The sequence below is a fragment of the Chelonia mydas genome, chromosome 9, assembly GCF_015237465.2.
Source record: "Chelonia mydas isolate rCheMyd1 chromosome 9, rCheMyd1.pri.v2, whole genome shotgun sequence".
Classification (NCBI taxonomy): domain Eukaryota; kingdom Metazoa; phylum Chordata; order Testudines; family Cheloniidae; genus Chelonia; species Chelonia mydas.
The window spans coordinates 65,934,730-65,960,965 of record NC_057855.1 but is presented as its reverse complement, the minus strand read 5'-3'; the positions used below and the strand labels follow the sequence as shown (position 1 = coordinate 65,960,965).

The 26,236-nt window shown below is 40.5% G+C and overlaps 1 protein-coding gene across 9 annotated transcripts in view; it reads left to right on the top strand.

The window, feature by feature from the left end:
* The window catches only part of DIAPH2 (diaphanous related formin 2), an 811,416-nt gene that overhangs the window by 394,365 nt on the left and 390,815 nt on the right, over window positions 1–26,236 (top strand). For all 9 annotated transcript variants that reach the window (XM_037908252.2, XM_037908255.2, XM_043522784.1 and 6 more), the window contains one exon: window positions 17,293–17,422. In XM_037908252.2, the coding sequence (XP_037764180.1) occupies window positions 17,293–17,422 (130 nt within the window). The remainder of the gene's footprint in view (window positions 1–17,292; window positions 17,423–26,236) is intronic.

Here is a 26,236-nt window from a genome sequence, read left to right as displayed (position 1 = left end):
TGTTCAAAAATGTTTAATGCTAACCACGTAAGTTCAATAGTAGTAGTGATGGAGTTTGTTTAGTGAGGGTTTGGATGGCAATAGATGCTTTGGGGACAGTTACGGTGAATTTCTCTACTTGATTGATGGCTCCAATATCCAGATGAATCGTATCTTGAGAAGTGGGGAGAGGACGTAGATTCTTGAGCTCTCAGCATGCAGTATTTAAAGGTTAAAACAAAAGGCAAATGTGAGAAATATTTTTGAGTAGCATTACCTCAGAAAATGGCATCTTTTTCTTTATTGTTGACCCATATATTAATATGTACTTTTGTAAATCTTAAATTACATACAACCCTGATTTATGGACATTAATGCAGTAATCTTAGTCTGTTTTATTGAATAGAAAAAGGCTTTGATTTGTTCGTGCTTAAATATTGCCCTGTGGTTACACTTAAGTAGTTGTTTCTCTAACCTCCTTTGCCAGGTGCCCATTTTTATTTTATGTATCTATATGTACATAACGGTCGCGTTTTTCTTCTGTCATGTTCAGGAATTATTTTTTCTTGTTTTTGCAATCATCCTTTTTGGGTGGGGTTGCCAATTTTGTTTGCACATATTCCTGGAGGTTTCATCACACGATGTAATGTTTAATTAAAGATTAATCTTTAATTCTTCTTTGAGAGGTGTCCCTGTGTGTGCTCCACTCCAGGTGTTGGTATATCCCTGTATCTTCGTTTGGAGATTTTTACAGCAGTACTCGTACCGGTTGCAGACGCGCAGAGCCTGCCCCCCTGCTCTGAGCGTACCTTAATAGTACGCATGTGTGACCGGTCTCCTTGGTTCCTTCTCTGACATCCACGGCCTGAGACAGAGCTCAGCAGACTTGTAAGAGACTTTCTCTCCCTTCATTCACATACCTTCCCTGTTAGTTTGTTTGTTACCAGTAGTACTTAGATACCACTTTTCCTGTCTTTTTCTCTCTAAAACAAAAAAAGAAATAAAAATAAAAATTTCTTTGTTCTTGTCAGTGGCGGCTGCTTCCGATATGCCTGGCTCCCCAGGCTTTAAGCACTGCTCTAACTGCAGTGATGCCATCCCTATTACAGATGGCCATTCACAATGTATAAAATGTTTGGTGGACTCCCACGTCCCCCCAAAATGTGCCCACTGCAGCAAGCTTAAATCCAGGGCATGTAAGGACAGGGAGCTGAGATTAAAACTGCTCCTCCTTCAGAAATCTTTAGGGTCAGCTTCACACCCAGTCGCCGACTCCGTAGCCACCCTGCCTCAAAGAAAGACAAAAAGATTTTAAAAAAACCCGGCACCCTCTCTCACCTGCAAAGAGTTCTTTGTGGGGCAAGACTTCTCCGGGCAGGTCTACAGCCTCCCTCCCTGTGCTTCCCCGGCTGAGCACTTTTGACGTGTCGGCTCCTATGGCGCCACATGAAACCTGCCTGAGCTGCGGCTGTAGCACAAAGCTCCGGTGCCGAGGCTTCAGGCTTCCAGTTGCCTGCCTCTCTCGTGGCATCGTTCGGCACCATGACGGAAGCGGTGCCGACGCATGTTGACGTGCCTGACACACACAACCCCCTCCCTCCCCCGCAGGCTATTCCTGCTCTCCCAGCCCATCTTCCGCTGAGCTGACTGGCAATGCTCAGGACACGGTTGCAGAGGAACCTTTCTTCACAGCAGATTCCTCTCGCACAGCCCTCACCTCACAGAGGAGCTCCAGCACCCCAATTTACACAGTCAAGGGACCTGCTGGTGTCACCAATCCTGCAGTCACCCCTGTTTAATGCCTGCTTCTCTCCAAATGCTCAGTCAGGGTCCGGACAGCCTTCCTCCAGTGATGAGGAAGCTGGACTTCAGGGTGAGTTTTCACCATATCAAATCTCCCATCCTCAGACCCCAATCAATAGAGGTCATAGAAAAATTACCTCGTCCTACTTTCAGGATCCTGCCCTGTGGTGTGTAAACCCCTGGATGGCACCACCCATACCCTTCCCACCACAGTGGCAATATTGGGCTCCATGGGCATCTTATCCTTGAGACCACACTCTCTGTCACCACAGCCAGGAGTGACACCTGCCCGCCACCGCCAGCTGACGAACCTGCCACTGATGTAAGGGACCAGGCAGCACCGTCACAACTGCAGGATCAGTCACGACCTGCCTCGAACCCAGCAGACCCGGTTGTTACGCCTGGTGAAGCCCTACTTCCTCTTCCCCCATCATCTTTGGACAACTTCTCAAAAGAGTTGCCAGTGAGTTAAGAATTAGCTTGGAGAAGGCTCCTGAACAGCAGCATCAGTTAACGGACGTCCTGCAGCCCTCTCCTTTTAGGATTGCATTACCAATCAACCCAGCCCTTTTGAAACCTGCTAAGACCATCTGGAAGACTTCCACTGCAAGCCTACCTACCTGTAAGCGAGCGGACCGCAAGTACTTCATTTCTTCCAAGGGGTCTGAATTCCTTTTCACTCACCAGTGCCAAACTCGGTGGCAGTAGACACAGTCAACCAAAAGAACGAGCATCAGTTTCCCCACTCCACCCCATCTGACAAGGACAGGAAGCGATTAGATCTGCTCGGACGTAAAGTATACGCATCTTCTATGTTACAATTTCACATTGCTAATCATACTGCCTTTCTGGCAAAATTTGACCACAAAAATTACAACAAATTCGTGGACTTTATTGATGACGTTCCGGAAGAAAAGAAACAACAATTTACGGCTCTAGGTTCTGAGGGACAAATCATCTCACATTTCGCTCTTCAAGCGGACCTCGTTGCAGCCAATACTGCAGTAAGATCTACTGCTACAGAAGTTGTCATGCACCGAGGTTCATGGCTCTCCTCCTCTTCCTTTCCTCGAGAGGTCCAGAATACTATCGAAGATCTTCCCTTCGATGGCGACAAACTCTTTGCCTCCATGATGAATGACGTACTTCATTCAATGAAGGACTCAAGGGTAACTCTCCGGTCCCTAGGGATTCAAACCCCTACAACCAGAAGGTGACAATATAGACATCAACCTTACCAGCGCCCACAGTACCCCACATACACCCAGCAATTCCATAGGTCACATGAGCAACAACAAACAGCAATACCAGAGACCCAGATACCAGGATCACTGCCCCAATTCCTTGGCAGCATCTCAGTCCCCTCCAACTAATAAGCAGATTTGAAGCCTTAGTCGGGTGTATAGAAAACAACGTTCCCACTTCAGTGCTTACACCCTATGTCCCTATTTTTGGACACCACCTGTGGCCATTCTCCCATCAATGGCAAAACATTACCACCGACAAGTGGGTTATAGAGGTCGTCACAATTGGCTATTCCATCCCTTTCATATCCTTGCCTCCTACCCATCCACCCTCCCCATCCCTCTTCAGGGACCCCTCTCATGAGCAACTGCTCCTCCAAGAAGTACAACACCTTCTTCTATTGGGAGCAGTGGAACTTGTGCCCAAAGAACACAGAGGGGAAAGGGTTTTATTCCCATTATTTCTTAACCGAAAAGAAGTCCGGGGGATGGCGACCAATCCTTGACCTCAGGCGGCTCAACAAATTTAGTAAAAAACAAAAGTTCAAAATGGTTACCCTCACCACCATAATCCCAGGGCTGGAGAAGGGCGATTCGTTTTCAGCTCTCAACCTACAGGATGCCTATTTTCATGTGACTATACATGCGACCCACAAACGTTTCCTTCGTTTTACCCATGGCTTAACCCATTTTCAATACAGGGTGCTACCCTTTGGCCTATCCAGCGCCCCAAATGTTTTTTACAAGCTCCTAGCTGTAGTCACTGCCTACCTCAGGAGACAAGGGGTCATAATATTTCCTTACCTCAACGATTGTCTTTTCAAAGTCGCAACGCTCGACAAAGTGCTTCGATTCATGCAGCTCACCGTCGCTTGCTTCCTATCCGTCGGCCTACAAATAAACAGAAACAAATGCATGTTATCTCTGACCCAGCACCTGGAGTTTGTAGCAGCACACCTTGATTCCTGGACGGGATTAGCATCTCTCCCGCCCGACCGCTTCAACACCATAAAAGTACTGGCCACGAAACTTCACAACAGTCCTCAGGTCACTGCTCTAGACTGTCTACGACAATTGGGTCACATGGCCTCGTGGACTTTTGTGGTCAAAAATGCAGAACTACACATGAGGTGTTTGCAAATTTGGTTGGCCACGATTTACAGACTGAATGTACACCCTCTAAACAAGCTTCTATTCATACCTTTCAGAGTCAAAGACTGTCTCCTATGGTGGACAGTTCCTTCCAACCTCTGCTCTGGAGTCCCCTTTCTTCGGGTTGCTCCATCCCTTATAATGACTACCGATGCATCCCTCACAGGGTGGGGTGTGCACACGTCCCACCATGCAGCACAAGGGCTATGGTCTCCAACTGAAACCTCCCTACACATAAACGTCCTAGAGCTTCGAGCCATACGCAACGCCTGCCATCACTTCCTACCATTGATCCAGAACCAACATGTACGGATAATGACAGACAACATTGCCTGCATGTTCTATGTGAACAGGCAGGGAGGAGATCACTCTCACTTGCTTTGCACAGAAGCTATGAAACTCTGGAACTGATGCCTTGCAAACAATATCTGGGTATCAGCTGCCTACCTTCCCGGGGCTATGAATACCACAGCAGACAAATTAAGCAGGTGCTTTCCCTGGGACCATGAATGGGAGATAAATGACACAGTCATCCGCAGCATATTCTGCATTTGGGGCTACCCAACCATAGACCTTTTTGCAACTGCAAAAAACACGAAATGTCCCGAATTCAGAGCGGGACTGGGCAAACATTCCCTGGGAGATGCATTCATGATCTTATGGGACCAGGACTTAGTACATGCATTTCCCCTGATACCTGTTCTCCACAGAGTTCTGACAAAGATATGAACAGATGGTGCCACGGTAATTCTGATTGCCCCATCGTGGCCTAGACAACCGTGGTTTCTGTTCCTCAACAGAATGTCAATTCCCCCACCAATTTTGTTGCCCCTCACTCCAAACCACCACTCACCTCGAAGAACATCAGTTACTGCTCTTGCTTCAGACTCCAGGACAATCCTGGAGGGTTGGCAACCATAATTTTGGTCCCTGATTTTATTATATTTGTCATCTAATCCAAAACAGTGCACACAATCATAACTAGTTTTGTACAAGTTTAAACTGCTGGAAATTTGGCTGAGAAGGCTTGGGGCCCTCATCTTGCAAACACTTAGGCATGTGCATATCTTTAGTAATGCAAGTAGTTCCATAGAGTCAGTGAGATTAGTCACTAAAATAAATTTATACATAGAAGTAGTTGCAGAATTGAGGCCTACATTATTTAAGAGTTAGTTTAAAGGTAAACTACAAAGCTTCAACAAAATCTCTCCTAAACTCAGAAATAGCTTTTGGTGTGTTTTTTTAATCCTTTCCTACCTCTACAGGAAAATTCTATGTAACTCGTATGTAACTCATCCTCAAGCAGTTGTCTGTATTTTTTCATATGGTGTTAACTCTTCTCTTTTGTCTACAGCTGTTGCATAGACTCTTCATTGCAAATTTGAAAGAATTTAGATTTCTGTAACAGCCTCTACTGGGGCTACTGCTACATAGTAGGAAGAGAAAAAAATAAAATCCTCTTCAAAGAGGTGCACGTCATCACCAGAGTAGTAGTACTTTGTGTCTCGGAGAGCAGGAAGAGAAGTTGCCAGCGTATCTAGCGGGTAGGGAAGAAATCAAGATGCACTGAAGCATTGGGGGGGAAGGGTGAGAAATGTGACAGACGGAAATGAAGAGCAAATTTTTCAATTTATTTTGAATATCGTAGGAGGTTGTTCTTCATTTCCTTCTCTCTGTCACATTTCCTCCTCTTCCCCTGCAAATGATGCCCTGCATCTTGGTTTTCCCCAATTCCTCTATGAAATTGTATAGGTAGGTTTACAAATTCTTTAGAAAGAATGTTTGATGTGTAAGTTGTTAAATTGTGTGATGTGTTTTACTCACACAGGCCGTGAAAGGGTTAATATGGGCCTGAAAGGCTGGGTTAACCTGCCTCATTATATCAGGAGAGCTACAGGCCTAATTGGAAATAAAGCCCAGCTGGGGGAGAGCAGGGCTTGTTTCCCTAAAGAGTTGGGTAAGCATCTGTAGAGGAAAAACAAAAAATGGAGGAGAGGATGTGGGGAGTTACCTGTGTCTCTGAGAAGCAGCCTGAAGGAAGCCTGAGAATGAGGAAGGAGATAAGAGCAGAAATGCTTTCCCGGGGCAAGCTGGAGGACAAGCTGGAACGATGCTGTTCTGGTGGGTCCCAATTGAGAGTGCCAATTCAGGACAAATTGCTTAAAGCAGGGCAGTTACAGCCCAAGGCTGGGGTTCCTTTGCTATTAAGGCACACCAAACCAGCCACAACAGAGAGGACTTCAGTTTTACCCCACTGGCTAACCACAAGTCACACAAGCAATTCCCTTAGACACTCCAGTTTTCCAGTATCACCTCAATGCCACTCGTTATGGGGATGAATGGTTATGAAAACCTACACCCCAGTAAAAGAAAAAAGGACCAAACCCCAGACCTAGGTCAATATACAAATAAGATCTTACCCACAAATCACACTGTTTCCACTTCTTCAGAATCTAAAATCTCAAGGTTTATTCATAAAAGGAAAAAGATATAGATGAGAGCTAGAATTGCTTAAATGGAATCAATTACATCCAGTAATAGCAAAGTTCTTGGTTCAGGCTTGTAGCAGTGATAGAATAAACTGCAGATTCAAATCAAGTCTCTGGAGTACATCCACAGCTGGGATGGGTCATTCAGTCCTTTGTTCGAAGCTTCAGTGTAGCAAAGTTCCTCCAGAGGTATGAAGCCGGATTGAAGATAAGATGGAGATGAGGCAGCTGCCTTTTATAGTCTCCTCCAGGTGTAAGAACACCTCTTTGTTTTTACTGTGGAAAATTACCACAAAATGGAGTTTGGAGTCACATGGCTACAGGTGGTAGCCATTGCCCATATGCTCTCTTGAATGTCTTCAGGAAGACTTCTTATGTGGATTGGAGTCTCCCAAGGTCTATTGTCAGTTAAGTGTTTCTTGATTGGGCACTTAACGTGTAAATTCCTTTTTCAAGAAGCTGACCAAATGCTTTACTAAGGCTACTTTAGAATTAAAACACATTGATATACAAGTACATAGCCAATATTCAGAACTTCAGCTACAAAAAATGGTACACACGCACACACAGGTAGCATAATCATAATTAGCAAATCATAACCTTTTCCATAGACACCTTACATGACAACCTTTGTACAATATTTGCTGCAAATATATAACTGTAGTTGCACCAATGATCTATACAGTCACAGGTTACGTCAGTAATGTCACACAAGCTGAATGTGTGAGGAGTAGTGGGCCTGTCCCTGGATTGTTGTGTGGATTGAGGAACAGAAGGACAGTCTAAAGCACCAGAGGCATGCTTCTGACAAGATGGTTGCCAGCTGTGAGACCGTTTGGGTTGAAGGTGTGGCTGTGCTTATATTTATGTTGGATTTTTGGAAAAAGACTCTGAGTCCACAGAAGGGGCTGAACACTGTATAGTGGTCTGGCTAGAGGGCAAAGTCACTCTTATGTTCAGCAAAGTCCAAATGAATGTGGGGGAAACTGAGATAAAAGGTGCTTCAATGATACATCCAACCAGAAGGAGGGGGCATGCTGAGTTGACAACTTTGCTACAAGTTGTGTAGAGAAAATTCTATATAACACATTTGTTTTCATCGCTATTCAATTGTATAGTCTCTCTTGCCATCCTCCACCCTCACCCAACTGTCCCTATCAGGCATTTAGGATAGAGATGTTTTAAGTTACTTGACTTTTAGAAAGTTATTTTTCTCTTCTATTAAATCCTTTGACAGCTCTCGGTTTACTAAAGACATTTCAGAAAGCTCATTTTACATAAACATTTACATAAGCACTGATAGTAGAGGTGGCATGCAAACCATGTACTTATCTCCCAGTCTCCCATATTTATGTAGTTGGATGAAGAATAGACATTTAGTAGCAAAGAATATTTGAAAAACTAAGTTCATTTAAAGATACAGCCAACTAGAAATCTAGTCAATTAAATATATAGATATAGATCTCTCTCTCTCTCTCACTCTCACACACACACACACACACACACACTCTCTCTCTCTCTCTCTCTCTCTCTCTCTCTCTCTCTCTCTTTTTCTGGTGCTGAACTTGCCATTTTGTGTATTTTTGAAATCATAGTTCCATAATGTTTTTTTTACCTCCCCCCTGCTGATATGTAAAAGACCCACATAAATGTATGGGAAAGTGACTGACCATGGTGGGGAAACAATGAAACTTACTATTCATAAGTGCTGTCAAATACACAAAGTAAAAATATCTTGTGCTTTGGATAGTTTATCTTCAGTCTTCCAGTTACAGTATTTTTAGGTGTCATTTGTAACAATGGTAGGTAAAAAATTTTCAGAATGAAGTTTGCTTTTCAAGTTGACATTTGCTTCAATCTCTATGCTCCCAAATAGCCAAACCAAAAAGCAGATCCTCTAAAGCTTTTTACAGATGGCTGTGGCATGATGTATGGCTTCAAAACTCAACCAGAATGTTACACATAAAGGAAGATTTATCTCTTTCTGAGGCATAGACCTGAAGACTGGAGAGTTCAGAAACTAGATGATTGGTATGTCCATGCCACAAGTTTTATGTTCTGTTTGTATGAGATTTTAAATCATTTAAATCATTGACGTTTTTGACAATGTATCTATTACTATTGATTTTCCAATTTTGTGCTTTGCCGTTCAACTGAAAGTTGTTCTTAATAAATTCCTATTAAGCATTGTGTTGCTCTAGTGAAATGTATCAATTATACTATGCACACAAAGATCTCTTTCATAAATCTGAGCAAATTTAGAAAAAATCACCGTATTATGAAAAATAACTTTGTCATAAAAATCAGTTATCCATATTTAAACTTGATAGCATTTAACCAGCAACTTCTTCTTTAGCTATAAATGAACTCGGAAAAACTGCACCAAACTAGAACTGCATTAAATTAGTAAAGTGCATTGCAAGCCCTGTATAAACAAGTGCCGCTGTGTTAAGATTTTAATACTCTTGCACCATTTCATAAAGTTATTAAAGATGAGGGAGATAGCATTGATTTTATTACACTGTGAGATCAGTTACTTACTGGCCAAATGAAAATTACAATTAAAATTGCAATATGTTATATTAATTGGTGGTATATTAGCAGTTCTGATAGTGTAGTATTATCATTTCCGTTCTTCAATTCTTTAATAATTTAATGATTCAGACTGACACATTTGCATAACTTTAAAAAATATTTCCAAACTGTAAAACTGTATTTATTTAAATGCATATTGAACTTAGTCTCACTTTTATTTCTTTCAATTTACTACATTTGAAACAATACTTACCTTGTAAGCATTTCTGCCAAATTACATGCTAATGTGGGAGAAAGGGAGACTGGAATGACCAATCCTGATGGTGTTTGAGCATGAAGCAGAGTGGATTTGAATAGGATTCTTGCTTACTGCCTGGGGTGTAGGTGTGGAGCTGTTTGGAAAACAAGGACCTTATGTAAATGAATCCTCTCTTTTCCTGCGCACGCAATGAAGACTTCCAAGATTTCCTTTTATCCCTGGATTTTGCCCATGGGGGGCAGTATGTGTGATATTTTTATCATGAAATAATGAAAGACTTATATAGGAAATTGCATACAAAGAAGTACATTAAAAGATAATGTTATGGCTGCAAGGTAGAAAATGCCTGAATTAAAGCTAAATGTGTTACCTTAATTTGATCTCCTTGGGAATACCCTTTATTAGAGGTTTAATTACATGATCATATATTATTTATTCTACGAGAGTCATGCTCTATTTAGTGCTGTCATAAATATAAAGGGAAGGGTAAACCCCTTTAAAATCCCTCCTGGCAGGAGGAAATCTCCTCTCACCTGTAAAGGGTTAAGAAGCTAAAGGTAACCTCGCTGGCACCTGACCAAAATGACCAATGAGGAGACAAGATACTTTCAAAAGCTGGGAGGAGGGAGAGAAACAAAGGGTATGTGTGTCTGTCTATATTCTGTCTTTGCCGGGGATAGACCAGGAATGAAGCCTTAGAACTTTTAGTAAGTAATCTAGCTAGGTACGTGTTAGATTATGATTTCTTTAAATGGCTGAGAAGAGTATTGTGCTGAATAGAATAACTATTTCTGTCTGTGTATCTTTTTTGTAACTTAAGGTTTTTGCCTAGAGGGGTGCTCTATGTTTTGAATCTAATTACCCTGTAAGGTATCTACCATCCTGATTTTACAGGGGGAATTTTTTTTTTATTTCTATTTACTTCTATTTCTATTAAAAGTCTTTTTGTAAGAAAACTGAATGCTTTTTCATTGTTCTCAGATCCAAGGGTTTGGGTCTGTGGTCACCTATGCAAATTGGTGAGGCTTTTTATCCAACATTTCCCTGAAAAGGGGGGTGCAAGTGTTGGGAGGATTGTTTATTGTTCTTAAGATCCAAGGGTCTGGGTCTGTAGTCACCTAGGCAAATTGGTGAGGCTTTTTACCAAACCTTGTCCAGGAAGTGGGATGCAAGGTTGTGGGAAGTATTTTGGGGGGAAAGACGTGTCCAAACAGCTCTTCCCCAGTAACCAGTATTTGTTTGGTGGTGGTAGCGGCCAATCCAAGGACAAAGGGTGGAATATTTTGTACCTTGGGGAAGTTTTGACCTAAGCTGGTAAAGATAAGCTTAGGAGGTTTTTCTTTCATGCAGGTCCCCACATCTGTTCCCTAGAGTTCAGAGTGGGGGAGGAACCTTGACAAGTGCATAGTCTAATGATGACTAAAGTAGAAGGTTGCAAGAACAGAAAGGATGTTTTCTTGTGTTAAAGACACTGGGCTGGGACACAACAGAGGCATGTTCTATTCTTGGCTTTGCCACAGACTACCTATGAGATAGTGGGCAACACCATTACAATGCACCTATGCAACAAGGATAAAATAAGGTTGCCAGGGCAACCTTAGTTCTGGCTTTCACTTACTTTTGAGTGCTTGACTTAGGAACCTTCACTTTCTGTTAAGTCATTTTTGCATGCAATTTCCTACATCTCTCTAAAAAGGAATTAAAAAACAAACCCCAAAACCATAATTACCCCTATGTGGGCTATCAACAGAGTTGGAACCCAGAATGTTTAGGCTAAAGGTGTAATTGGTAGCAGGTACTGTGGTATTACTCTCTGTAGATGATGAAGTTTAAGGCCAGAAGGGACCGCCAGATTATCTAGTCTGAACTCCTGTATATCACAGGCCACCAACACCACACGCACCTAAACCCCACAACGAAAATTAGACTAAAGTATTACAGCCCACAGGTGACTAGGCTATTTAGAGAACAGGAGACACTGAGGTGTCCCAGTGCCCGGAGTAGGATTGCCAACTTTCTATTCACACAAAATCTAATCCATTTGCCCTGCCCCACCCCTCCTCTGAGGCCCCACCCTCCGTTTACTCAGTCCCCTCCTCCCTCTGTTGCTTGCTCTCCCCACCCTCACTGACTCTCTCATTTTTACCTGGCTGGCTCGGGATTGGTGTGTGGGAGGGGGTGAGGGGTTTGGGTTGCAGGAGGGTGTTCTGGGCTGGGACCGAGTGGTGCGGAGGACAGGAGGGGGATCAGGGCTGGGGCAGGGAGTTGGGACACAGGAAGGGTCAGGGGTGCAGGCTCCGGGCGGCTATTACCTCAGGCGGCTCCTGGAAGCAGCAGCATGTCCCCTCTCCAGCTCCTAGGCGGACGGGCTGCAGTTCTCGGCCAGTGGGAGCTGCAGAATCGGCACTTGGGGCAGGTGCAGCGTGCAATGTGGAACCCCCTGGCTGCCCCTACACATAGGAGCCAAATGGGGGACATGCTGCTGCTTCCGGGGGCTGCGCGGAGCCAGGGCAGGCAGGGAGCCTGCGTTAGCCTCACTGTGCTGCTGATCAGACTTTTAATGGCCCGGTCAGCAGTGGTGACCGGAGCCACCAGGGTCCCTTTTCGACTGGGCATTTTGGTCATAAACTGGACACCTGGCAACTCTAGCCCAGAAGCATCCATTAGATGGGATGCAACACACTTTGCCAGTTTTGTGCTCAGCTTTTTTTATGCAGCATCAGTATTTTGATAATTGGCTATCCTGGTTTCTCCTCCTGGCTATGGAAGGGAGTGTTTTTTAATGTTTAAAGATAGCACAGCCGAGCACATGCATTCAGAAAGGGAAAGGAGTAATTAGGGGCTCCCCTTTATGAACTGCAGCATACCACCACTATCCTGTTTGATGAGCAAATTCTGCCAGCTAATGCTTTGCCTACTACTCATCTGTTTTCTCCCGTGTTCCCATGCGGGAACATTTTGGATGCATCCCTTGCGTTCCCAGCAATGCTTGGAGTCAAAACCTGGAGGACACTAATGGGGGCTCTGATAGTGGAGGGACAGTTCTTACTCCCGCCGACTCCACTGCATGGCCACATAAGCCCTAGGAACAATTTGGCTCTAATGATGTGTTACTAAAGTGTGTTTTCATATGGTTGTTTTGGGGTTTTTTTTTTACTTCCCTTGAAATAAGATCAGCTTTACTGACTTTATTTCAATAGGTATTTGTTCTAATGTTAATGTGCTGTAAATCTGCCTCGAAGTAGTTCTCTACAGTGAGAAGTGTAAAGAGAATGAGAAAAAAATAATCTTCTCATCTGCCACTATTTTCCTTGTCTGTCATCTTTAAAAAAATCAGTGTTATATTTCAGATGTAGCTTTTATCTTATAGCCCAAATAAGACATTTCTCAGTTTGAGAAGACAGTGACTAAATCTCAGGTGTCCATGCTTTTTCAACAAATACCTATCTGCTCAGAAAAACACTTACATTGATTCTTGACTTACACAGTCTTTTCTCCATTCATTGGCTATTTAACATAGTGCAGCATAAATCTGTGGCTCATTTTTAAATGTATTTGTTCATCTAAAACTTGCACCCTAGCGAGCCCTACCTTGTTCAGTGTGCAGTTCATCACTGTGCAAAAGGCCATCCCAAGATTGTGGAATGTCAGTGAGTGGACTTAATTTGTGATTAGGACTTATGTCTTTATTGTGTGCAATGATTTAATTTCACCCTCAGAGCATTCGTAGTGTGTCCAAAGAATCCGGCATGCTCATTCTGTATTTGTGTGTGTGTGTGCGGCCACGTGCATGTCACACAACCTACGTTAAATCTGAATCTTGGTAGGAGAATCAGAAGTAAGTGTTGTGTACTACAGACTTACAAAGTGTGAATCTCAAAGCATTATAACATGGCCAAATCAAAACCAGTTTTTACTGGAACATTCAAAAAGTATCTCTCATCCATGATGATCAGTTTCCAGCCAAATTCCTACTTTGACTTTAAAACCATATATTACTAATATTGCACTAGAGCAGTGGGATAGGGAGGTCATAGATTGTATTTTATTTAAACTCAACTCAAAAATGGCTGTACTATTTGTTTCTGATCAGGGGTCAAAAATCACGCTCCGACAAAGTCTATGACAAAGACAAGACTTTGAAAATTTCAGCCTAAGAGATTAAAAGTTCTGAGAGACTGAAAACAGGCCTTAGAATGGAAACTATTAGGAAACTTCATGTTACTAATGTCCCAGTCATACTGATCATTACTTGTTTAGACAATGCTTGATTAATTGTCACTGAATGTAAATGACTGTTTTTTTATTATTGCTTGCCTGTTGCTGGTAATCAGTTGGATTATCTGTAGTTCAGGCTATGATTTAGTTATGGAGGTTGTGGAAGTCACAGAATCAGTGACTTCCAGTGACCTCCAGGACTTCAGCCTGCGGTGGTTGGGAGCTGCAGGGTCCCTACAGTCTGTGGGGACAGGGAGCTGTGGGGTACCCCCAGTGTCTCTGGCAGCCCCCCGGAACTCCAAGCTGCCATTGGTTGTGGGGTACCCCATAGCTCCCGGCTGCCATGGGTGGTGGGGGAACCCCGAGCTCCTGGCCCTCCATGTGGCGGGGGTACCCAGCAGCAGCAAGGAACCCACGGAGCTGCAGGTGTCAGGGGTATCTCACAGCCCCCAGCTGCTACAGGCAGCTCCTAGCCCCTGCATAGCTGCCCCACTTGAGGCCATGTGAGGATCTGCACTTCCCTATTTTGTTAGGGATATTTTTAGTAAAAGTCACGGACAGGTTACAGCTTCCATGATTTTTTCTTTTTTGCCCGTGACCTGTCCGTGACTTTTACTAAATATCCAAGACAAAATCTTAGCCATACCTCTGAAGCCTAAAACATAACACTAAAGATAATGGCGACAATGGCATAAATGTACCCATTGTGGAACACCTGTCAGTCGAGTTCCACTGGGGATTAATTCAGCCAAGTTAGATGTTTTTCCTATGTAGGACTTCAGGACTGAGTTTCATGTTGTTTTATTTTGTGGGTCTTAACTTGTTAAATAGTAAAAATTATAAAGGAAAACCCACCTGAAAATAATATTCGTTTGATATGTTCTTAGCTCTATTACCTAACTGTTATAAATACCTTGAAGACGGTGCATTAAATAAAGATATTATTTAGTGAGCCCAGTATACAGTGCAAAAGGCAAAGATTAACTTCATTAAATCAGTCTTCTCACTGTTTCCATCTGAGCAGCAGGAGTGCCTAGACAAGTAGATTTCACTGCATGCTTTCTCTTTTGTTGTCATTGACAATCCTTAAACTATATTTGGTCAGCCCAATAACACTTAACAGAATTCAGTTGATCAGCTTTGTGACACACAGTACTGTCCAAGATTTTTAACAGTATGAGAATATAGTAAGGTGTTTAAGTAGTCCAGTAAAATACCAACACAGACTTAGTATAGTATTTTTATTCGTGCCACAGAACACAGCTCTGATAGTCTGAAGGGAAGATAAATTTTTGGCTATTTGAATTAACTCAGTTTTACCTACTCTGTGATGATGCAACACTGAAAAATAAACCTTTCTTTTCTTGTTAAATCCTTTGAAGAAATAATTAAACTTAGTTTACTTTTTAAATTTAGTGGCTATGGAACTGAATTTAGGTGTTTTTTGTTTTTTTCTTTTTAAAGAAATTGGGTGGGAGGGGACTTTTGTGGAGATGGTGCAGTAATACATTAAGACCTGATTTATACTGCATACCATTACTGAACATTTTTTGGTCTTTAGTAACCAAATCAGTATGAATTAAATTGCTTTCTAATTGCCTCAATATCCTATATTTTTAAAAACCTGTTTATGGAGTGTACTCATTCTTAACAGGGTAAATCCTTAAAGCTGAAAGGCCTGCATTAAAATGAACATCAGCGGGGCAAACCTGTCATCTGAGGATTATAGAATTATAACTTCTAACAATTTACAGAATGAGACAACAAACTGGAGATTTTGTGCACATATTTATGTATTCTTTTAAAATAAATCCTTGATTTCATTTGCAGGATATGCTGTAGCTTAGTCTGTATTAGACAAAGCACTAGATGTCAAGGTGGGTTAAAAAGCATTTACAAATTCATCTGTGATAGTAATGCTCATCGATGAAAAAGTCTCTGAAAATAATTATGTGCAGTCTGTATCTGCATTATTCTGTGCTGTTAGTATCCTTGCAAGCAAGTAATAATTACATCCTCTATATCGGCCAAATCTAAAATGAATACACACAAACACTTTTGAGTTATACCTGTATGGGTGGGAGACGTAGAGACGAGGTAGGTGACACTATCTTTCATTGGATCAACTTCTGGTGGTGAGAGAGACAAACTTTCAAGCTTACACAGAGCTCTTATTCAGGTCTGAGAAGTGTACTTAGTGTGTCACAGCTAAATAGAAGGTGGAACAGACTGTGTAGCATAAGTATTTGTAGTTGTATGTAGTGGTCAGAGGGTTATAGATTGTGAGACCTCTGGATGATGTTTTGTTTTGTTGCATTTTTAGAGGAAGTAGATACCACTGTTATGTTTTGCTTCCCTTTTCTTCACATTGTGGAGTTAACCAAATTTTGCCATCTGAAATGGAATCCTTCATTGTTGGGTGGGATACAGAAACTCTGAGCTGAGACTTAAATGCATCATCTGATGATTCCCTTTGATCCACAGGGTTCTTCGTTAGACACCCAAACACATACACATGGGAATTAGCATAGGGGTTGGCCCCAAAATCAGTGGTTATCTGCAAATTTGTCAGAACCCATGTATCTTAGCAGTGCCACAACTTTCCCATGATTCTTGCTGTCCGTAAGTTTCTTTCAATGGGGAGTGATTCAGACCGGGCAAGGAGCCCCCATATATGGTTGGTGGTGGAACAGTGGAATGGAGAGAGGCCATGTTCCCATTTGTTCTCATTGAGTCTGAAGAATCTCCAGCAAGCTCCTGTAGAGACATTTCCATGGGAGAGCAGAAAGCATGATGAGATATTGAAACTACTCCCTCTCTCATTCTCCTGCTAGCCAGCCAGTCTGGATCTCCTGGGCTTTTCACCTCTCTTTTTGCAGAAAAGGGTGGGGGATTGGGAGGGGGCTGTTTAGTTCTTAATTTCAAACGTTCTGTGAAAGACCAACCAAATAGGTTATGAAACACTAATATAATTCCACCTTGATTGATTTATTATGTATTGGATTTTGCTTAAATGAGTAATTGGGATTTATGATGGGAAGAAGCTCCATTAACCTCTCCCTTGAAAGCTTAAAAGAGCAAACATAGATTAGGGGGCACTGTATCCCAGAATACATGCAGCAGAGGGATTGCTTTAGAAGTTGGAATTCATTTAGAAAGGTGAATTGAATAACTTACTCAATTTCTAACAATATTTTAACTTCTAGACTAACAATGTTTCAACATTCAGTCCTCCCCTTAGTGTGGACCATCTCTGCACTTCATACTGAGCATAACTGACATTGAAACGGATGTGCAGAACCACGCATCTCTGTATTCTGAAAAAAAAAAAAAAATTAAAGATTTATGGAGTTTGGATTTTTCAAATATTTCAGATCTTTTATATGATTAACATTGTTTTAGAAACCACACTAAGGTTAATTTTAAAATAAATGATTTTGAGGATCATAGCAATTTTTAGTTTCATTCACAAGTTGGAAATGTAGATAACTTTCACTAAAATCTTTAATTAAGTGAATTAAAATAAATCTTAAAGTAGATTTAAGAAAACAGTTTCATAAAGCTAAATAATGTATTCTTTCCTTATGTCTTTACTCTGCTCTTATCTTTGCAGATTAGAGATACTAAATCATCAAATCAAAAAACAACACTCTTGCATTTTCTGGCTGAAATCTGTGAAGAGAATTATCGGGACATCTTAAAATTCACAGATGAACTGGAACATGTTGAGAGTGCAAGCAAAGGTAAGCATGTAGAGAATATATCTAGAGTAGTTTTTATCTGTATTGGTATGGAATGCTCTCAGATCATTTAATTTTAGATTGTAGTATTATGTAACCTCTAAGCATTAATAATCCTCATGGATTTTTCTTCTTCTGGTTGTTTATTGACCTGGGAAAAGGTACAGGGAGTGGTTGCTTTTAAGGGGAGTGAGGTAACACAGCACATTACAGTGAAGTACTTTGAACTTCACACAAGGAGTTTTATAACATCAGCATCCCAATAATTTTCAGCTCCCCATTAATGGTTTTAAAGACCTGCTTTATTGTTCATATATATAATCACAACATACACAATCAAAAAGTCAGATCTCCTTAAATCATTATTATCTAATTCAAATTGCAAGGAAACCAAGACATCTTAATTTTACAGGACAGTTAGTCAAGTCCTCAGAAGTATAAAAATTCCTTAAATTAGTAGTCATTGGACATTTTGAAGGATTTTTCCAGGACTGTTTGGATAGATGATGACTGGGGGTTTGAAACCAAAACGCAGTTTTACTGGTCAGGTCTTTACCCATGTATTCATTCACATTGTCAGCTTTGTAGTGTCTTGTGTTTTTTAATCAGACAAATACTGCCTATGTTTTTGAATGCTAACTTTATTGATCAACAAGTAACAGCAAAACACTTCAGTCTCTGCTCAGAGGTAACTACTATAAGTGGTGTTACACATTTACAGATATTTTGTTCCATATTACAAGCCTGTGATTTTTGATGTTATAATCAAGGAAACAATAGACTTAGTACAGAGTAATTTTTTTTCTTGTATTTTGCATTGTTCAGTATTATCAAATGAATAAGAAACTGTGCTTCAAAAAGGTACCGGAATAAAAAAAGGTTGAGGTTATGCTCTCTATCATTTTCCCAGTAAAACAGATAAAAATAGAGGTCGCTTGTTGTTTGTACAATTTATTTAATTAAAAAACAATTTCTACTGGAACTAAATTAAAAAAGCTCATATTTAGTCCAGCGTCTTTAAACAATTTATCTTTACAAAACCTAAATGTTAGGTCACTTGCCTGGTTTTAAAAAGGCAAAATCTTCCTGAAAGATCTCTTGCACCCTTTAAATACTGGGTTAAATTCTGAGGTGCTGTAATCAGTGGAAGTTTGCTTGAGAAAAAACTGAGTCAGGAACTCAGAGCCTGACCCTTACTGAATCTGTCTTATATGTTAATACCCAACATTATCATAATTTAACATGAAAACTATTCCAACCGTTAACTAAGGAGCATTTAAAACTGTAAGCTGCCACTGTGGAGCCCAATTCTGCAAATCTTTCTGCATTTATGTAATGTAACTCATATCTGTCAGTGCTGGTAAGAGTGGACCATAACGTTGTGCTAAAAACAAATATTCAAGAAATCTTCATGAGGCTAAGTCTCAATGAATGTCATTTAGGACTTTAAGTTACTTTTGGAAATTTTACACTTTATCCCAATATTTGGCAGAGAATAAAAGCCACCTCTAATTCTTTTTCACACAGTAGGTATTAAACTGCCATCACTTAATATTATTTTAAAGTTGTTTAGGTGGTATCAAAAGTTTGATCTGTTTAAAGTGTGGGGAATGAATGGGCTTTTTTTCTTATTTCAAATATCAGTGTGGTAAATGTGGGTAAACAGTGATGTATTAATGGTGACAATTGGTGAGCATGTACCTTTCTAGGCACAAGTCCTTCTAAAGAAATTAAAGATCCCAATTAAAATACTAATGTCACAGTCATAGGGTCAGTTGTGCTTTAGGCCTCTTTTAGTTCCTGTCAAGTACATAGGTTTTGCTACTCTCCCCCCTTACTGCCAACAGGCCCAACTCTCTTCACAGTGGTGTTCTGGCAGCACTGTGCTACACACACACACATCTCCCCCATAGCTCAAGGGCAGGGTTAGAGGTCTGATTATAGTGACTCAAAAACAGCATCTTCAAACAAAGTATGATTTATTCATGGAAAGATACACAGTATGCAGAGTAAAGGTACAAAACCAATAAAGGTTTATGCTCATATTTCTCTTTGCCTAAACCTTAATCTTTCCTTGCAAGCTTTGGTACATTCTATTCAGTGCAACTACCTCCATCTCAGGGCTGGTGATAGAGAGCCTGTTTGCTTCAGTTCCTGTGTATCTTCCTCAGTGTGTCTCTGTCAGCCCCTAAGACAGCCTCTGACAGCCCACTCAAGTTCCTCACCCCATCCCCTCACGCTTCTTACCTAGACCCGCATCATTACGATTTTAGTAACCCCTTGGATCCAAGGTTTCTGGAAAGAGAAATTGCCAGCCTGGTTGGAGTCAGGTAGGGTCATTCCCCAATTTATAGCTTCCGTATTGTTTCCTTAAGGATCCTTGGTACCTTCTAGACTCTACCTTATCTTTGCCAATATTTTGTTCCCTTCTTAACAGCCTTTTTTGATTGAACTCCTTGCAGTCAGGCAGAATAATAGCAAAGTGATAAAATGAAGTGCCTAAAATATTTATTAAAAAAAAAAACACATAATTCCCTCGTTTGCCACAATAAGCAAAATAAAGCTAAACATAAAACATAGTTTGCCATACCAAAAGCCCTCTGAAGTGTAAATGATCTGATCAGGTACACTCACAATAATAGTGCTTCTTCCATCTTTATTCTGTTCTTTTGTTTACTTAAATTGGGTCTTGCACTGGTTAGTCTCAACATTTCCCTCTCCTCCCCTGCAGTAAAATTGTTTGTTCTTGTATGCATGTGTTAAATTTCAAGATAAAAATATTTCCTTTGTCTGTATGTTCACATTGTCATATTAATAATTTGTCTCCTTTCATTGTTATGGATGTGTGAACTTTGATTCTTTCTTATATCTTATTAGTGCTGCCTGTTAACTTAAGAGTTTTATTATTGGCCATTCTGTCACTTTTTAATATTTTTTGCCCTTAATTCTTGGCTGTACAATTTATCATACAAAACTTGTTTAAAACCTGCATGAGACCAGATTTGCAGTCTCACTTTGAGTACAATCTCTACTACACTTGGAAATTGCCAAGTAGTTATTGATATCCATAGATCTCCAGTACCGATCTTGCCACGCAATCACTGAATATGTTCTGCACTTAAAGGAAATAAGTAGTTAGTGAGTGTCAAGAGTTTGTTAAAGAGATGTATTTTTTTTTTATTCCCCCTTTTGTTTTGGAAACAACTTCCCAAGTTCTTTCTGGAGATATCATATTTATGCTGATTTTTTGTTTGTTTCTAAATATGTGGCTGTTTATGTAAGAACTTGGCAACAGGTTTCTCCAAATATGTCACGTGGAAACCCCCAATTGTTAAATTTTCATTAGTGATTGTGTCGTACAAAAGTCTTAGCATTTTGTAAAGTATTGAAGGGTTACTATAAAAAAAAAATGTACCATGGCCCTAAATATTAGTTTCTGGTGTAAGTATTTAACTAAACATGAGTTAGATCAGGAGAGAACTTGATCCTTCACTCTATCTTACGCATTTGAGAAAACCCCACCAAAAAAACAGTACATGAAATGGGCATGGTCAAATAGTATAAATTCCCAATTTGATTTACTTTAAAATTATTATATTCTGATAATGAAAATTACTTTTTGAGAAATTATATATATATACACACAATAGAGTCAATAGCAACATCATCTATATGACCGTATATAATTTGGCTGTGCTGCTGTACAGTCTGTCTGCCATAATTCTGTTCATCCGTCCACCAAAAATGTTAAAAGTTAATTAAATCTTTACAACATTAGTGGTTCTCATGACAAACAATGTGGAGTTGTGAAATAATGTTGGCTTGATTTGTATAAGAAATACTGTTTTCAATAAGAAATAAAAATTAAAAGCTGAAAACTTAGATGACCCTGTATTTTAAAAACCCTTTTTGTTTTATTGCCAGCCTCTGTGGCCTTTATAATGGATTGGTCTATCTGTCTCTTTAACTATTTATTATATGTATTATAGTTAAACTTAATATACTTCACAAAAATTAATTTAGAGCTAATACAATGTCTGGTTTGAGAGCACTGATTGTGTAAGGTTTCCAATACCACTGTATTCAAATGTATTAACCCTGGCCCATAGGGACCATCCTTAGGGCTTTTAACGATTATAGAGTAATTCATTCTCCATATTTCATATAAACCTTGACATCTAATGACTATACTGGAAGAATTCCAGTTATTCACAAGTCGGTTGTGGGCATATGTTAGGAAATGTACTGGAACCCAAAATTCACTACTTAATAAATGTGCATAGGGACACAGGAATTACCATACTGGATCAGAACCAAGCGGTCTGTTTGGTCCATGACCTTGTCTCTGAGCATGGCCAGCACTTGATGCTTTAGAGAGGGGATTAAGAAATCATTTAGTAGGCCGCCACCTCCCCCCCTGCCCCTCTCTCACTTTAGAACTCATCTTAATCTTTAATAGCTAAAGATTGGCTAAAACCAGGGGTTCTCAAAATGGGGGTCGGGACCCCTTAGGGGGTCATGAGGTTATTACATAGGAGGGGTCGTGAGCTGTCAGCCTCCACTCCAAACCCCGCTTTGCCTCCAGCATTTATAATGGTGTTAAATATGTAAAAAAGTGTTTTTAATTCATAAGGTGGGGTCGCACTCAGAGGGGTGCTATGTGAAAGGGGTCACCAGTACAAAAGTTTGAGAACCACTGGCTTATACCTTGCATGAGGGTCAATATTCCTTCCAGAATTTGTTAGCATTAACTATAGTAACTCTGGATATTCTTGTTATCCAATTGCTTTTTGAATTTTCCTAAACTTTTGGTCCCAACACCATCCTGCTTCCTGTGGTAGTGAATTTCATAGTTGTGTTTTGTGAAAACATATTTCCTTGTATCAGTTTTTAAATTGCCATCTTTTCTATTCATTGAATGTCCCCTTGTTTTTGCATATGGGACACTGAGATCAGAATTTCTTGATCTACCTTCTCTATTTATTCTATATTTTATTCATTATTAATTCATTCATTATTTTATCATATCCTCTGTTATTTGAGTCCTAAACAATCACTATCTTTTTTTCTTTCCATGTGAGAGTTCATACTCCTAATAATTCTGGTTGTCCTTGCGTAAACCCCTTTAATTTTGCAATACAATATGTAAGTATTCTTAAACAGTTACCTTAGTCTTACAGAATCAAAAGCTGCTGTCGTGGGTTTTGAATTAAATACTTTTTGGCCATTCAGATATTTAAACTGACATCTGCCAAAGGCAGTGTCTCCTGTATACTAAACTTTTAGAATCCATGATAAATATGGTCCATACTCTTGGAAGATCAGGAATTTATGTCGTAAAAATTAGTCACAGTACACAGCAAATATCATGAAAACTGCCTCGTGGGTTGTATTCATATTGCTTCAGGGGAAATATTGCATACATTTCTTTACTTCAGTAGTGTGCAAGCTGATAGCCCAGAAAGCTTCCAACTAAACTTGTCAGTGTCCATATTAACTCTCCTATTAAAGAAAACACACACACTCACTCACTTTCCACAATCCTGGATAGGCAAAGTGATTTTTAAACAAATACAGTAGGCAGTGTTCTATGTACTAACGCAACCTAGCCAATAGAATCATAGAATGTCAGGGTTGGAAGGGACCTCAGGAGGTCATCTAGTCCAACCACCTGCTCAAAGCAGGACCAGTCCCCAACTAAATCGTCCCAGCCAGGGCTTTGTCAAGCCTGATCTTAAAAATCTCAAAGGAAGGAGATTCCACCACCACCCTAGGTAACGCATTCCAGTGCTTCACCACCCTCCTAGTGAAAAAGTTTTTCCTAATATCCAACCTAGACCTCCCCCACTGCAACTTGAGACCATTAGTCCTTGTTGTGTCATCTGCTACCACTGAGAACAGTCTAGATCCATCCTCTTTGGAACCCCCTTTCAGGTAGCTGAAAGCAGCTATCAAATCCCCCCTCATTCTTCTCTTCCACAGACTAAACAATCCCAGTTCCCTCAGCCTCTCCTCATAAGTTATGTGCTCCATCCCCCTAATCATTTTTGTTGCCCTCTGCTGGGCGCTTTCCAATTTTTCCACATGCTTCTTGTAGTGTGGGGCCCACTACTGGACACGCTACTCCAGATGAGGCCTCACCAATGTGGAATAGAGGGGAACGATCGCATCCTTCAATCTTCTGGCAATGTCCCTACTTATACAGCCCAAAATGCTGTTCACCTTCTTGGCAACAAGGCACACTGTTGACTCATATCCAGCTTCCCATCCACTTTAACCACTAGATCCTTTTCTGCAGAACTGTTGCCTAGCCATTCGGTCCCTAGCCTGTAGCGGTGCATGGGATTCTTCCGTCCTAAGTGCAGGACTCTGCACTTGTCCTTGTTGAACCTCATCAGATTTCTTTTGGCCCAATCCTCTAATTTGTCTAGGTCCGTCTGTATCCTATCCTTACCCTCCAGCATATCTACCACTCCTCCAGATCATTAATGAAGATATTGAACAAAACCGGCCCCAGTACTGACCCTTGGGGCACTCCGCTTGATACCAGCTGCCAACTAGACATGGAGCCATTAATCATTACCCGTTGAGCCCAATGATCTAGCCAGCTTTCTATCCACCTTACAGTCTGTTCATCCAGCCCAATACTTCTTTAACTTGCTGGCAAGAATACTGTGGGAGACGGTATCAAAAGCTTTGCTAAAGTCAAGGAATAGTTTACCATTTTCTTACAGCAGTGTTCATTTTACTATAGTCTGCTGTTAATTGTTTGCAACTTTTTTGCATCAATTACAGATTCTAATAAAATGTGAAAAATGCTGCCATAGGAAGCTACCAATTTTGTATTATGAATTCAGAACTTGTACTGTAGTTACAAGGAAACCAAAGGAGAGTTAAATTTTTGACTAATGTCTTGCACTTTTTTTGCATACAAAAGATGAGTCTTACAACAAAAATCTGTTTGGGCTGAGTTTCTAAATCTGCAAATGAGGGTTTAGGAAAGGGCTAAGGGAGTCTTATCTATAACTACTAGCACATTTAATATGCTGTATATGCATTTCACTTACTAATATTAGTCATGTTATGTAACAATTACACATTAGATTGACTAAGAATAGCCACCTCTTTCAAAATTCATTGTGTTTGATGCAAAAAACATGTTTTATTCATAAATGATCATTTTGTTTTCTTCCTTCTGCATATGCTGTGCCTATATTGAGACAACAATTTTCTGTGGGGAGTTCTGCTTAAAACTCTTGGCCCAGTGTATCCCCCTTTGATCTGTTCTGTACTAAGTGTAGTGTAGAAGAAAAAATATGGTTACAGTGTATAGTGCATTTTAATTAAGTACATTTGATTATGTGTTTAGTGCTAGTTGTTGGAAAAGTAGAAGAACTACAGCTTTTGTCTGTTTGAGAAAGCTAATTAGGGGCATGCTGGGAAGAGCACCCGCTCTGTGAGGTTCAAACAATATGTTTGTGCATCAGTTTCTGTTCAGCTTTCATCTTCATGTATACATCACACCTCTGCACAGCACTGATCCCCTGAGGTGCACAAATGCAGATGAAATAGAAGTAAGAACAGGTCCATGATTCATCTTCGTCTGCATACTATGCACAGTCTGTGTGGCACAATAATATGAAAAAGTGAAAGAGAAGACTTTCTGCAGTCAGGGTGGTGGGACAACGTTTTTGGAAGGTGATGGGTACTAATGGTATTTCAACATTATTAAAACTGTTCTCTCAAATTTGTGAAACCATGTTATTCTGATTTTTATTTATTTATTTATTTAAGTATGGAAGTCACAGATAAATGCTTATAAAAGACTTCTTTGAAAAGGTGCTTGAAACATTCCACATCCACTGAAATTCTCTTGTGTTTCTTCCAGTAGCTCCTGAAACCTTCCGATTTTTCTTGATTGTTCTTATCATCCTATGGTGATTTATCTGCATTCTCTCATATCCCACTGACAGTGTTTAAGATCATTATTGAAATACAGCATCTTATCCTGTACCTGCATTCCTTAGGACAGGATCAATGTCAATGTGCTCGAGGGCCAGCAAGCACAGGTAGTTTATAATGCTTTTTGCCCTGTACATTCTGAGTTTTGTGAACAAAATGTTAACTTCTTACCAATTGCCTGTGGTGCTTTTGAGGGATTTCCTTAAGGTATTGGCAGAGGACATGAAAAGGCTTTTTTGATGTACAGTAGAACCTCAGAGTTACAAACACCTTGGGAATGGCGGTTCTTGATAACAACAACATTTTCTCAAGTTTGGACATCTTGAGAGGTCATTCTTGGCATACTCTATTTAAAATATGGTTATACAGGGCTCTGCTGGGCTCCTCAGGCTTTTCTCCTTCTAACTAGGGTTTGGATACATCCATTGTGATACTTTGTTGGGTTAACTGGAGTGTGTGGGGTTAATCGCTATCACCTACTTATAGCATGAAGGAGTCTTGTCTGTGCCCACTGGGGATACTTCTCCCGGAGCTACTGGCTCCAGGCGACACAAGCATTCCACTCTGGGTTACTGTAAGCCCCTCTCTCACCCTCTACAGGGGAGCAATTTACACACAATGCTTTGTTACACTTGAGTGCCCAATCCCTTTTGTTCTGGTTACCAGCAATATATGCCAATCCACTGTTTCCCTGGAAAAACCACACACTAGTTTACCAATGTCCCCTCAATTCAACACTCTTTGACACAAGCACTTGATTGTGTCTGTAGTAAAAAACAAATACAAGTATATTTAACACAGCTTAAGATAAAGATCCAAAATAGATGAACGTGAAAGGATTGGAAAACAAAGTTA